At 36.4% G+C, this 15,000-nt stretch overlaps 1 protein-coding gene across 1 annotated transcript in view; it reads left to right on the top strand.

Moving 5' to 3' along the window:
• The window catches only part of LOC144964429 (uncharacterized), a gene marked incomplete in the record, with an annotated part of 342,752 nt that overhangs the window by 738 nt on the left and 327,014 nt on the right, over window positions 1-15,000 (top strand). The window contains 2 exon segments of the mRNA XM_078898671.1: window positions 4,328-4,381; window positions 9,929-9,968. Of these exon segments, the coding sequence (XP_078754797.1) occupies window positions 4,328-4,381; window positions 9,929-9,968 (94 nt within the window).

The raw sequence follows: 15,000 nt of genomic DNA on the forward strand, positions 1-15,000 counted from the left end.
AATAGATAATATTTGTTTGAAACACCAAAAAAGTGAATGAATAATGTAATAAATTATTTTAACAATAATGTTCAGGAACAGGACAGAAAATAAACATAACCAAACAAAGAAGAGAGTGAGTGAGAGAAAAACAAAAAAAAAAAGAGAGAGAGAGAGAGAGAGAGAGAGAGAGAGAGAGAGAGAGAGAGAGAGAGAGAGAGAGAGAGAGAGAGAGAGAGAAATATTATGGTCTAAGGGAAACAACTGATATAATTATGGTCCAGATTCCGATAAGATGGTTAAGTCCATTAGTTAGAATGTCGCTTAAAAATAGAACACTTAATCAAAGCCAAAAAACCTCCTCTTTCTCAAGAATAGAAGGAATTAAAATTCACAGCAAATAAAAAAAATAATATTTAGAGGAACATAACAGAAATTCTCTTTCGATCATAGAATAAATCAACAGAGCCCCCCCCTCCTCCCTCCCTATTTTATTGATTTATGGGTGGAATTTCCCTTCGGACGGAGGACCATTGGCTGTCTACACCAGTTGTTTCTATTCTATAACTAAGGTGTTATCTGATACTCCAAATGTCTTTGACAAACCTGTAATTAATATGGAGTGGTCTATCGTGTCACAGGCTGCGCTCAGATCTAACAGCGCTAAGATGGAAATTTTGCGGTGTGTCTTTTTTGCGAAACCCGCCGAAACCCGCCGAAACCTGTCGAAACCCGCCGAAACCCGCCGAAACCAGACGAATCCCGACAAAGTTATGGGAAGTAGGTAGCAGTGGGGAGTGAACCTGGAACTTAGGGAAGTGTACACCATTGGGGAGTGAACCTGGGACTGGGTTTCGGCGGGTTTCGTAAAAAACAATTAGTGCTTTTTTACGAAACCCGCCGAAGCCCGGCGAAACCCGGCAATATCCAGCAAAGTTATGGGAAGTAGACAACTGTGAGGAGTGAACCCGAGACTCAGGGAAATGTACACCTGTCGGGAGTGAACCTGAAATTATGACTATCGGCGGGTTTCGGCGGGTTTCGTAAAAAAGCAATCAGTGCTTTTCCACGAAACCCGCCGAACCACGATGAAACCTGACAATATCCGACAAAGTTATGGGAACTATGCAAAAGTGGGGGGTCAACCTGAGAATCAGGGCGGTGAATACCAATGGGGAGTGAACCTGGGAATATGTAAAAAGGATATCAGTGGGAAATAAACCTGGGACTAAAGGGAGATGGATACCATTGAAAGTTCAAGCCGGATATGGGAGTTGAGAACCAGAGGTGAATGAACCAGACACTATAGGAGATGGGCGCCAGTGAGGAGTGAACCTGGGACTATGTAAAAAGGATATCAGTGGGAAATAAATCTGGGACTAAAGGGGGATGGATAACATTGAAAGTTGAAACCGGATATGAGAGTTTGGTACCAGAGGAGAATGAACCTTACAGTATAGGAGGTGGGCGCCAGTGGGGAGTGAACCTGGGACTATGTAACAAGCATATCAGTGGGAAATAACCCTGGGTTAAAGAGAGATGGATACCATTGAAAGTTGAAGCCGGATATGAGAGTTTGGTACCAGAGGAGAATGAACCTGACAGTATAGGACGTGGGCGCCAGTGGGGAGTGAACCTGGGACTATGTAAAGAGCATATCAGTGGGAAATAAACCTGGGACTAAAGGGAGATGGATACCATTGAAAGTCGAAACCGGATATGAGAGTTTGGTACCAGAGGAGAATGAACCTGACACTATAGGAGGTGGGCGCCAGTGGGGAGTGAACCTGGGACTATGTAATAAGGATATCAATGGGAAATATATCTGGGACCAAAGGGAGATGGATACCATTGAACGTTGAAGTCGGATATGAGAGTTTGGTATCAGAGGAGAATGAACCTGACACTATAGGAGGTGGGCGCCAGTGGGGAGTGAACCTGGGACTATGTAAAAAGGATATCAATGGGAAATATATCTGGGACCAAAGGGAGATGGATACCATTGAACGTTGAAGTCGTATATGAGAGTTTGGTATCAGAGGAGAATGAACCTGAAACTATAGGACGTGGGCGCCAGTGGGGAGTGAACCTGGGACTATGTAAAAAGCATATCAGTGGGGAATAAACCTGGGACTTAAGGGAGATGGATACCGTTGAAAGTTGAAGCCTGAAGTAGTTTTGTCAGTGACCATCCAATCTAAAGTGTGACCTTTCTTGTGAGTGGAAGAATTGATGTCTTGAACGAGGCTGTGAATATTCATTGTCGACTTTGGTTCTTTCACCTTCGAGTCCTATATATTGTTAAAATGCATAATACAATCTTAGACAATGATCGGTTTTGTTATTTTAGTTTCTTTCTTTTCAAATAGATCCTCAAACTCGGGTGTTAATTCCGAAATTTTCAATCCATTTTTAGAATTTGGTGGAGGTCTATGTAAATAAATAAATTTGAGGGACTGCTCTTTTAGGTGGTTGTGTATTCGAATGCCTTGTACGTTTTAATGTCGTTAAGTTTTCGTATTAAATTTTCTTTTACTACAACGCAAATATCCCCACCATTTCTCCCACCTCTTGACATTGATATAGAATGATAACCTGGTGGTCCTAGATCTGCTATGATGACGTCATCTCCTTTGGGGCGCAGCCATGATTCAACAAAAAATGCAAAATCAGACTCCGTCTCTGTTATTAGATCATTTAGCAACGAGCTCTTGTTTCTCACTGATTGATCATTTAATACGAGTTCTTTGTGGCGGTTTTCTGATCTTACGTTAATTTCAATAAGGTTTTGTGGATTTTGAATCTTCAATGATTTTTGTGCATGTAAATTTCTCCTGATTTTGTCTGATTTATTACACACATTTATAATACCAGTTGTTTTATTGCTACAAGATACCTAGTTTATTTGGCCCCTTTAATAATAATAAGCATATGTATATAGAGCCTTTTGTCGAAACCTCAAGGCGCTTAATAATATGTGTATTATTTAGGTCATATTTGATAATTTTTAACACTTTCATGACGATTTGTCACCGATGGACGCTGGTTGTAGTTGATGTTATTTTTTTACTTCAGTGTGTCAGCATGTTGGGGTGGACATTAATGAAACCATTATTGCTTTGACATTCCTATTCTCATGATACGACCGATTGGCGAGACTGAAGCTATTAAGTCGATGTCCAAGTTGAACATTAATCATATGTTGTTTTCTTTAACCACCTAGATGTGTCCATTTTAAGGCGTTATAAATACTTTGGGTATCATGACACTGCACATTGAGAAAAATTCTCAATGGTAAAAATGAAAAAAAAAAAAATAAAGATAAAATGTTACCTTTTTCAGAATCCATTCGTAAAATAAAATGTTTTTCTTTAAAAGCATCTTTAATAATCGTTCGAAAACCACCTAGATTTTGTTATTAAAAATATACTTTTAGAAAGCTTTAGGCTAAAAATCACAGAGGCTTGATCCATAAAACGTTAAGAATTCTGCTTGGACTTGCACAGCACAACGAAACACATCTTGCCTGTTTGGCGACTACACAAGGTTCTGTGACTGTTTAAGTGCTCAACGATGTCATAAAACAAAAATCTGTAAATGCGAACATTAATAGAGGTCTAGTTATAAAACACAACACATCAGACTAACATTTATTGTCAAATATTAGTGGGACTGGAACTTTGTTTTGTTTTTTCTAATTCATTGCTTATAATTTTATTGTGATGGTTATATTCTTAGACAGCTATACTGCCGTTTTATTAAAGAACACAGTATGTGCTATTTGGTTAACATTGCATACACTGTGTTTTTAAAAACAACGATCGCTGATCGCTGTTTATTATCATTTATTATGTAACAGCGAAATCACAATTTAATTTAATCTTCACCTTAAACCACGCATTACACCGGGACTTATTTTCTGATGTAAAGTGCTTTGCGATCCAAAGGGTAACAAGCAATTGATATAACCCCTAAAGAAACTGGGATACATTCCGCGAGGGTGTCGTGTTGATAAATTGTAGAAAATATTCCAGATACCACTCCCCTCCCCCCCCTACCCTCAACCACCACCACACATGAAATTAATGTCCAGTGTTAGCACATTACAGTGAACAGTATATTGGTTGCCTCAAAGTAATTAAACATGTGCCACACATTCATTCACACACACAGACACACGCACACACACACACACACACGCACACACACACACATACATATATTATTCCATGGCTACATGTCGACACTTTTCGTACCATATTTGTATCAAACAAGATTTTATATATATATATATATATGTGTGTTTATTGATATATGAAAACATTTTTCCTTTTCATCCTCGAAACAGCTCGTCGCTATGTTATATGCATCCACTAATGCAAATGCGTGCAAGACAAATAACGTAAGTAGCTAATACGTTAAATAACACTTTCTTGATGTGGTGTTCTGACTTCTCATCTAGGGCAGAGAGATAACTTTTGCTTATGTCTTAATCCCCCTAATATTTATCTTCCCTTTCCATGTTGCTCTCTGTCTTTGTTCTCGATCGAGTTTTTCGAATTTGTCATGGTCCTGGTGGAGGTTTTATGCTGGAAAGGCATATTTTGTTCGATATTTTTGTTGTTTTTTGTTTCCGACTGTTGTATCTTTTTAAATGTTGTTATATACATATATCTTTAAATGCTATCATACCTAGACTTGATAAGATTTTTGCTGAATTTGGAATCGCAAACACATTGAAAACAGAGAACGGACCTCCATTCAACGGCTACGAATTCAGTGAATATTTAAAACACATGGGAGTACATCATCGAAAAATCACACCCTTATAGCCCAGAGCTAATGGTCAAACAGAGAGATGTATGAAAACCATTAAACCATTGTAGATTGCTATGATCTTATGAAAGTTTGGCAATGTCCACATCGACATGATTCAATCCGAAATATCGAGATTTATAACGCTACATGTTGTCAGATCTTGTGTTGTAAACTACATCGCCTAGTTTTTGTAAAATTATACTCAACTAAGTGAACAAAATAGTAAAACGGAAATTTCATTCCAGAAAACTGTGTCGGACAGAAGAATTAAAAAAAACAATGTTGCTGCAATGTTACGGTTTATCCCGAATAAGATCCCGAGCACCAGTAAGACAGAGAATGGATATTTGGAAGATGGCGTAACTCAGATTATTCCATCCAAAAGATGTAACGGAGTCAAATGGATCTCATTTTACTCCCCTGAGCAGCAGATAACAGGGTTTCACGAAACCAGAAAAATAAAACTTCATTTTCTATGAAGGAAATATTGATAGACTTCTTTGCCGACAAGGATAGAAAACAATAATTGCGATAAGTAAAGGAATAGGTCAATTGATCAAAAACCCATTGAATTTCTTGGACATACTTTCAGTAAATATGCAGACGATACGCAAATTTATAATTTCAGTACCCCTAAGTAATTTTAAATTCTTAATACAACGAATTTCAAGCTGTTTTAATGAGATTACATATTGGATGTACCAAAACAAGTAAGAATTAAAAGATAGTAAAACTGAGACCTTAATGTGTGGAAGGCCGAGTATCGTTAAACAGGCAAATACATCACCTATTACTCTTTGAAATATGGTACAATAGAATTTTCAAATAAAGCAAAAAACCTTGGCGTCATCATTGATAAAGATCTTTCTATGACGAGTTACGTGAATGACACCATGCAATCTGTGTACATAGAAATGAAAATTAGGAAAAGTCGTCATTTAATACCGAAGCACATAGCAGAAATTTTGATTAATTCCCTTGTTTTCTCCAACTTGGATATTGTAACTCCCTCTGGGCGAATTTAGCTAAAGACAAAATGAGTAAACTTTAGGTTGCTTAAAATAACACAGCCAGGCTCATTGTACTCAATATCCAAAAATTATACTCGTCAGCAACTCTCCTTCTCCCTGAGAGGCATTGGCTTCCTGTGGAAAAAAAGAGTTGCCTATAAGATTTGTACTGTTGTCTACAAATACTTGTGCACTAACAGTCCCTCCTATATCAAAGACCTTCTAAGCATATATGTCCCCAATAGAAACTTGAGGTCAAGCAATGACCAATTGATCCTTGTCAAACCTAAGACCTTGCGTAAAATAGGTGAACAATCTTTTTAATTTTCTGCCCCCCATCAGACGTGAGATTTCTCGGATTCGTTGACAACTTTCAAATCTCGCTTAAAGTTTTATCTTTTTACGTCATAATGTTGCAATACTATTATCACGTTTTGTTGCTGTTAAATTGAATTCATATCACTTTTCCATCAACATTTGTCTTACCGTAGTTTGTTTTGTATTATATTATCGTAAAGTGCTTAGAGCCTATGACAACGTGGCACAGTGCGATTTAAATGCCATTTATTATTATAATTATTAACAAAGAAAAGAATCGTGCTTTTTAAAAGAGATGACAAACTTGCAATCGATATCTATTATGATACACTCCATGCCCCCTCCCACCCCCTCTGGAATTTAGTATTATAGTTAGGCCATGAAATAGTCACAGAGAGTGAACGTATGGGGTTATACTTAAATGTAAAAAAGACAGAATGCATGGTTGTATCAAGGAGAGAAAGAAATCCAATATGCAACTTGATAAGCAATGGAAAAACTATAAAACAAGTTCAGGCATTAAAATATCTTGGATACATAATAACTTCAGATGGCAGATGCAACACAGAAATAAACCGAAGAATTGCAATAGCTAAAGATAGTTTTAATAAAATGAGTCTAATTTCTAAAAACCACAATATCTCAATGACAACAAAACATAGGGTTTTGAAGGCCTAAGTATGGTCAGTATTATTATATGGCTGCGAAAGCTGGACAATTACAGAAGACATTAGATAGAAACTGGAGGCAGCAGAAATGTGGTTTCTTAGAAGGATGTTAAGAATCTCATGGACAGAGAAGAAAACTAATGAAGAAGTATTAGAGCAAGCTGAAACTAAAAGGCTATTAATTCGTACAATAAGAAAAAGACAAATGCAATTTTTAGGACACCTAAATCGACTTAAATGTATTGAACATCTTGCTCTCACAGGAAAGATAGAAGGTAGAAAGAGTAAAGGTAGACCAAGAAAAACATATTTGAATAGTTTGAACAGCTGGGTGACAAAGAAAGAGAAAAGTAATATTAGTTTTCTGAGGTTATCTCATCAGAGAGATGAATGGCATATCATGGTCACCGATGTCTGGCACAGACTTGGTACTTGAAGAAGAAGTTAGGCCATGGTCAACACACATGAGTGATTTGAAAAAGACGACATTCAAAGTCAACATATGAGCCCGCAAAGAGAGCAGAATTGTGAAAGCAGAGAGAGCCAAAAGGATCACATACTTTTTGACTTTGTCTTGATCAAATCTGCACCCTCCCTCCCAATCCACACATATCTCTCCGCTCTATCGTCCATAATTTACAACGTAAATTTTATATGTATCTTCCTTTAATGTCCATCTTAGCTCATGAAGATTTTGACGTGAAAAATAACATTATGGTAAAAATTCAGCAGTGATCTATAAGCTCTGTAACCAAATCTTAAGTGGGTGCAAATGTAAGTTCCCGCGGAAGAGGGCATTGCAAAGTTTCTTCAAAACTTGGATCCTACAAGGGCTAGTGGACCAGACAACATCCAAGGAAGAGTTTTGAAACAGCTTGCAGACTGCGTAGCACACTCCCTCCGTTTCATTTTTTTCAGAGATCACTCGACACTGGTGCAAATGTGTGCACGACAAATTTCGTAAATAGCTAATACGTTAAATAACACTTTCTTGATGTGGTGTTCTGACTTTTCATCTAGGAGAAATTGATAATGCAATGTCATTTTCATCTCCAGAAAGAAATCTCCAATCACATGCTTTTCTGTAGAGAAGGATTTTTCTCTGTTTCTGTATAGTCTTTTTCCGGTTCATGGCGACCTCAATTATAACTGCAACATAGTCTGAGATGCCTGGGATGACACCTTGATGGTTTATAAGACTGAGATTATTGGTGATGATTAAATCTAAAGTGTTCGTCATGCGAGTTGATTCCTCTATTTGCTGAGTGATTGCTCTGTCTTCTAAGATATTAAAAAATAATTGTGTAACTGTGAAAAAGGGGCCTTTACTTTTAATGTTTTAGATTTCCAGTCACACATGGGAAGTTAAAATCTCCTCCCATTATGAAGATGCCATTGGTGATGATGTTCATTTTCATCATATAATTTTTGAAAGCTCCAAGATTTCTTCCTCACCCACATGGGGTCGATAGTAGGAGCATATGTAAAGTGTCATGGAGCCTTTAATTTTGATTTTGACCCATTTCATCTCACACTTTTCCTCCAGTTCTGCAACAAATGAGCTTATGTACTCCTGGCTTATGGCAATAAAAAACACCCCGCCATTAAGGTTGCGGTCTTTGCGATATATACTTTGATGGGAAATATACGTTATCCTGAATAGACGAATCCAACCATGACTCCGTGCCAATGATAATATCTGTCTTCTCGGTGTATACAATGTTAATAAATGACGCATTATATTCAATTTATTGGCATTTTAAGTTCATTACTTTTAGAGTTTTCTTAGTAATTTATTTTGAACAAGTCTTATCTTGTTGATAACAGGACCGGGGGTAGTTTCTATTAGTGTCCAATGCTTTATTATGAATTATTTCACAAGTTTTGGTGTAACGCTCAACTATTATTATATTTTGATTCAGTTATGCGAGTTGTCTTTTCTATATAATTATTTACAGTGTCAGTAATTGGCACATCAATCCGTCTCATTGTCTTTTTTCATCCCCTGCTTTGACTATCTTGACAAATCATCGTAAATAGTTGAGGACTCTTTGAGTGATTCTTACCACGAGTGTTATGCAGGGTAGATAGTGGGGTTATTTGTTTTGATTATGACATGTGTACGATAGTCTGTGCGTGGATTGTTGTTTTCTGTCAACTATTGTTTTTGATAGTTTCAAACTTCCTTTGTTTTCTCCTACCTCCTCTTGGTTAAATGAACCCTTTTTAATGGATATTTATAGATGATTATTCCAGTTGAACACATAAAAATGTAAACACATGACATGTCCTGAGATCTGAAATGTGTAAAATTTGTTTTAAAATGTTTCAATAAATCTTAAAATATTTGATGAAAATCTACAATTTAAAAAAAAATTTATTCCAGAATATCACAAACAAGTACATATAGAATTCCAATGATAAAACACGGTGTAGATTATTTTAAAATCACATCATTCACAGAGCTTATAAAACACAGATGTGTGTAGAGTATTTTAACAGTTCTGTTTCAAAATTGAGAACACCGAATGCCTCGTTCAAAGTATAATTCACGCAAAAAAATAAACTATCTCTGCTTTTGGTGACTTTACTTTCGGTTCAAAGCAAAGTTCTTTAAAACTGTAACTCATAGTTTGTTTTAAAAATAGAATATTAATAAACTAATATCCTGATTATTCCTAATATCAACAAACTTTTCCATTTTTCCCTGCAAAATCCTTGTATAAGCCACATATAGGAGTTTTGAGCTAAGAGTATATTTCTGTTAGATGCAAATTTCCTGTATATCAATTAATTTCTCATTAGAATGTTGTGTATCTTGTTCAGAAACATTGATTGTGATATATGTGCGATGTTGAATCAAACATTATTTCAATATTTCAAATCATTATCGACAAAATTTGAAAAATATGAAGATATTTGGCTCTCCTGTTAAACTTAGAAATTGTAGCTTAAAGGAGTTTTGATCTCAGAGTTCGCCATACCTCGCAACAACTCAGGCTTAAAGCTACATCATTTGGTAAAGATTCTGGTAATGACAAAATATCCACACTGTACAGAATGTTTTTAAATGTAAAAAGTTCCAGTTGAGATGAGAACAGATACGGGAGAATTCAATTCTAATCTTGTTTTCAGGATTGCGATGTGAACTTGATGTGCAAGGATAATCATTGCGGTGAGTATTAAATATTTATCTCTAGAATATTGTTTTTATTTTAAATTCCAAATTGATTATCTACACTGGATTCTAACTAAAATGTGTTTTTTTTCCTTTTGACTAGATTTTTTGTTTGTTTTTCAGGGTTTTTTCTTACAATATGGCAAAATTGCACTATAGTGCATGGTGTTTCAGCTTATAACCCATGCTAGGTTGAGGTAGTATAGCCGAAAACATCAACGTAAGAAATGATTCAGAAGGACAGGTAGAATGATTAGTTTGTCGGCCCTAATTGAGAAGCGAATAGTAGAGGGAATCCGTTGTAGGTTCCCTCCAGAACAGGGTCAATACACTAAGACTAGACTAGATAGAGAAGGGGATTGAAATGGTTCGGATATGTAAAGAGACGAGAGTGGGAAGGAAAGTATTGGACTTACAAATAGCGAGAAAGAAGAAAAAGGGACGCCCAAAGACTAGATGGTGGGATAAGGTAAAGGATGATATGAAAGAACTGGGCCTGGAGAAAGATGATGCGCTGAACCGAGATGCATGGAGATGTGGTATTCATTATGGCAACCCTGCAAACTGCGGGATAAGCTGAAAAAAGAAGAAGATAGAGAAGGGGAGAAGGTAGTTGGTTGTGCCTCGCTTATGGCTAATATAGTAGAGAAATAATGATAAATACAGAAAATAAAATTTACCAACAACTATAAATTTATTACAGCTCTTCTTATCATTCAGCCTTCGCTTGCCTCTTTCCTGTCATTCACAAATAACCTAAACATCACGACACAAGTAGGGTACCCGAGACCATTGTTATTTCGGATTTTTGTAAAAGTTTTACTTTCTGGATTTGCTGCAATGCTATAATGATGATTGATTGAGAGGATGACAACAAAATCAGTATCTCGTGGTCTCTTTAAGTCTGAGTGATTGCGTTTGAAGACCTTGCAAATTAGGAATCAACATGGCAGTGTCTGCTTCCTCGTGGTCGCATTGTTCTACGGAAATCCCATTACTAAGATGATTGCCAAAATCTGTGATATACAGTACTTTTCTCTCTTAGACTTTTCCCATCCCACTCATATTTAACATATATTTGAAAAGCTCTTTTTTGTCTGCATTCATCCAAGAAATGTTGATGGTCCCCTGAAATTTTGACCAAATCAATCACACGCTACTGAGTGCTATGACCTCATTTTTCTCTCGTGCTTTTTATTGAGACAGGAATACAACGGTCCAACCAACATCTACTCTAGATACTAGATCAAGTCATATAAGATTCGTGTAGAGCACTTTTTTCGAAGTTGCTAGTTCTGCAACATAATATAGTAAAAGAAATTATATTGGAAACACTGACTCTGTGCATCCACTGTGCATTTTAGAAGATCTGATTGTGTTTACCGTAAGGGTTATCCTCAAGGTGATAAAACAGTTGGAGAGGTTCATGATACATACCTGAATAATTCTTTTTTGAATTGGAAATCCAATTGGCCAAATATTTTGTCAAAGATGTAAATTCCAATCTTAACTTTGAAGAAAAAATCAAATTGAAAAACAATATATATTATTAAGGTAGCGTGGATTATCATATGATATTTAATTAATGTTAACAAAAGGCACGTAATAACAGATCCTCCAGGATATTGTCCTTGTCTGGGATGTCACGGATATTCAAGTTGTATTTCTGTAAAGCTTCTTGAACATCTTGTCATTCTCTGGTTACTTTATTCATCCTAGTGAGAAAAGCCATAGGGATATCATGAAAAGACGGTTGGTTTGATGGAGTGTGTGCGTGCATTGTTAGACTTTTTCCGTCCCAAAACTACGAAGATTTAATTGGGCCCAGGACAATTTTGATACCAATTTGCCGGATTGTGAATTCTGGCAAAGATATTGAAAATTGTTCTCTAGCAACTGTTAGAAAATGGAAATATTCTTGGTTCCACTGCATGAACTACTGTCGTTTATCAAAGTAATATCAAATCATAAAAGGCCGGGATAGCATTCAATGCAGGGAATTCCTGCTAGTTTTAAATGTTTAGGTTGAGTATGATTTGCTAATACTTTGACCGATAAGTTTTGGATGGAATATTAAAAAAATTCAAATTCCCTTTATTCATCCCATAGGAGAAATCTATGTCTAGGATCTATTCCATGGGAGGACTGGAATAACCCAGGCGTCAGCCACAATGCAGAGCCGTAATTGAGCTAGGGCGAGGTGACTTGCTCAAGGCCACACAGTGCAGTGGCGAATGATTCGATCTCGGTACCTTTTGGGTACGAAGCAATGACCGTACCGCTGCACTACGCTGCTGAATGATGGGAATTAGTTACAATAGGTTATAATATGCAATGTTTTGATCAAAACAGACACTTTTTCTTGCCTTTGCAAATGTGTATAATGCTGCAAATCCTAACTGCTTTCTAAGAACAATTATTTTACGGAGTTATATATATATATATATATATTATATATATATATATTTTAAATATATATTATATATATATATATCGGATCTGGCGGATATGTTATTGTTTGCCTTTTGTTAACATTAAATATATATATATATATATATATATATATATATATATATATATATATATATATATATATATATATATATATATATATGAAGTTATCCAAGATGTATACGAAGGAAATAAGACAGTTGTAAGGACAGAACTTAAGTCAACTGAACAATGTAATTTAATGGTAGGATTATATCAGGCCTCTGATCAGTCCATGGAATATGATGTGTGCGGACGGCGTGGTACTTTTGAACGGACGGTCCAAAAGCTTCGGCGGAAAGGGAGCTGGAGAGGTGTAATCAGGTGTTGGAAAGGAGAGAAGTAAGGGTAAGCAGATCGAAGACAGAAGTATCTGTGCTTCGGACAACAGACAGCAGGACCACCAATAAAGGCAAGAAAAGAAAATGTACAAGAGACAATCCAGTTCAAATACTTAGGAACAACTGTACAACGAGATGAGGGCAATGAGATAGAGGTTAAGAAGAAGATCCAGGCAGGCTGGAATCATTGGAGGGAGGTAACTGGAGTTTTGTGTGACAAATTTCCGCAAAGGTGAAGGGGAAAATATGTACATTTGTTATAAGAACATCAATGTTGTATGGATTAGAGACAGACGCTACGACAAAGAAAAATAAAGAAGTTGAGGTGGCTAGAAATGAGGATATTGAGATGGTCACTTTGCTGAACAAGAATATAATATAGACTGAGAAATGAACGAAGTCGAGGGTTGAGTGAAGTGAAGAATGTATTAATAAAGATGAAAGAAGACAGATTGACATAGTTCGGACATGTTAAGAGACCAGAGAGGGAATTCATGGGAAAGAAAGTATTGGATGTGTAATAAAAGGGAAGCCCAAATACTAGACGGATGGATAGGGTTATGGACGATATGAAAGAACTGGGCCTGGAGCAAGATGGTGCTATGAATCGAGTTGCATGGAGATGTGGCAATAATTATGGCAACCATGCAAAAAGCTGGATAAACTGATAGAAGAAGAAGAAGAAGAAGAAGAAGAAGAAGAAGAAGAAGAAGAAGAAGAAGAAGAAGAAGAAGAAGAAGAAGAAGAAGAAGAAGAAGAAGAAGAAGAAGAAGAAGAAGAAGAAGAGGAAGAAGAAGAAGAAGAAGAAGAAGAAGAAGAAGAAGAAGAAGAAGAAGAAGAAGAAATATTCCAAGCATATTGAAAATAGTCATCTTGAAAAATAGACGTTTCGGTTGGACTGATTTTACGGACTTTAAATTTATCAAATGTTTGACTTTTAACCAAGCTATTTGATTGGCATTTGGAATATAAATATAATATAAATATGGATATATATATCCATAAATCTGTAAGAAATGAAATTTGGAATTCTGAACTTTTTATTTGAATGTCTTGATGTTGTACATTCAATTATCATCATTGGCCTTTGAATATTTTCGCCACTATCAACATCTACAACATATGATCTATCCGAAAGCATAGTATTCAAAAATATATCAATAAAGCCACTATACGATCATCTGCCTGCAATGTATATATGTGCGATTACGTACTAATGTGTCTAGCGGGTTCTGTAAGTAGTTTACCCAAACGAATAGCATCAATATTTAAGCGAGAACTATTCACTCAACTCGAGTCCAAAATCAAATAACAAAGAGCTGAGTGAAGTCGACTTCTTTCCTTCTATACAATGTATTGCAGGAGGACAGAGTGAGTAGAGTTCTTGGATACGTATTACTGTTATGCGATCACCAAAATGGCTGTATTAAAATAATAACAAAAAGCTGAGTGACGTCCCTTTGTTCGACTAAAATGTTTGATTGTGGAGAAACTTCAGACTTGCATCAGCTATATATAGTATGCGCTTGGCTAAGAAGCTCATAACATTGCCATCCGGAAGTATAACGGACCAACACACAACACTGTGTGTATCCATGAATGTTTATAGTCTGGTTAATACAGTTCAGTGAGCATTATTCATAAACGCGGATGGCAAAACACAATAACAAAGACCTGAGTGACGTCATCTTAGAACTATCAATAGTCCGGCAGTCACAGGCTTCTAAACTTTTCCGGATTTTCTTCACAGCCGATATAATTGAGTGTGTGTGTGTGTGTGTGTGTGTGTGCGAGTGTGTGTGCGTGTTTATGTCCTTTTAGAGAGCAGGGGGTGTAAAAGGGTGAATTAATTGGACTAATGATCTAATTTATTTATTACCTCTTCTCCCTTCTACCATGACCATGAATAAAGTGGTACGTAGCACACATTCATGTCATGCAGTGGTCATCACAATCATCATCATCATCATCATCATCATCATCGTCATCATTATCATCATCATAATCATCATCATAATTATCATCATCATCATCATCATCATCATCATCATCATCATCATCATTATCATCATCTTCCTCGTCGTCGCCAATGTCGCCGTCTGCATAATCATTGTCATCACAATCTTGAGGACATCTACTAAAATAAGTTTAATAAGTTTAAGTTGTCCTTTAAAGCAATTAGGCCTATTGAGCCGGAC

Source organism: Berghia stephanieae, chromosome 2 (genome assembly GCF_034508935.2).
Source record: "Berghia stephanieae isolate SIO BIC M18660-M18661 chromosome 2, UCSD_Bste_1.3, whole genome shotgun sequence".
NCBI lineage: Eukaryota > Metazoa > Mollusca > Gastropoda > Nudibranchia > Aeolidiidae > Berghia > Berghia stephanieae.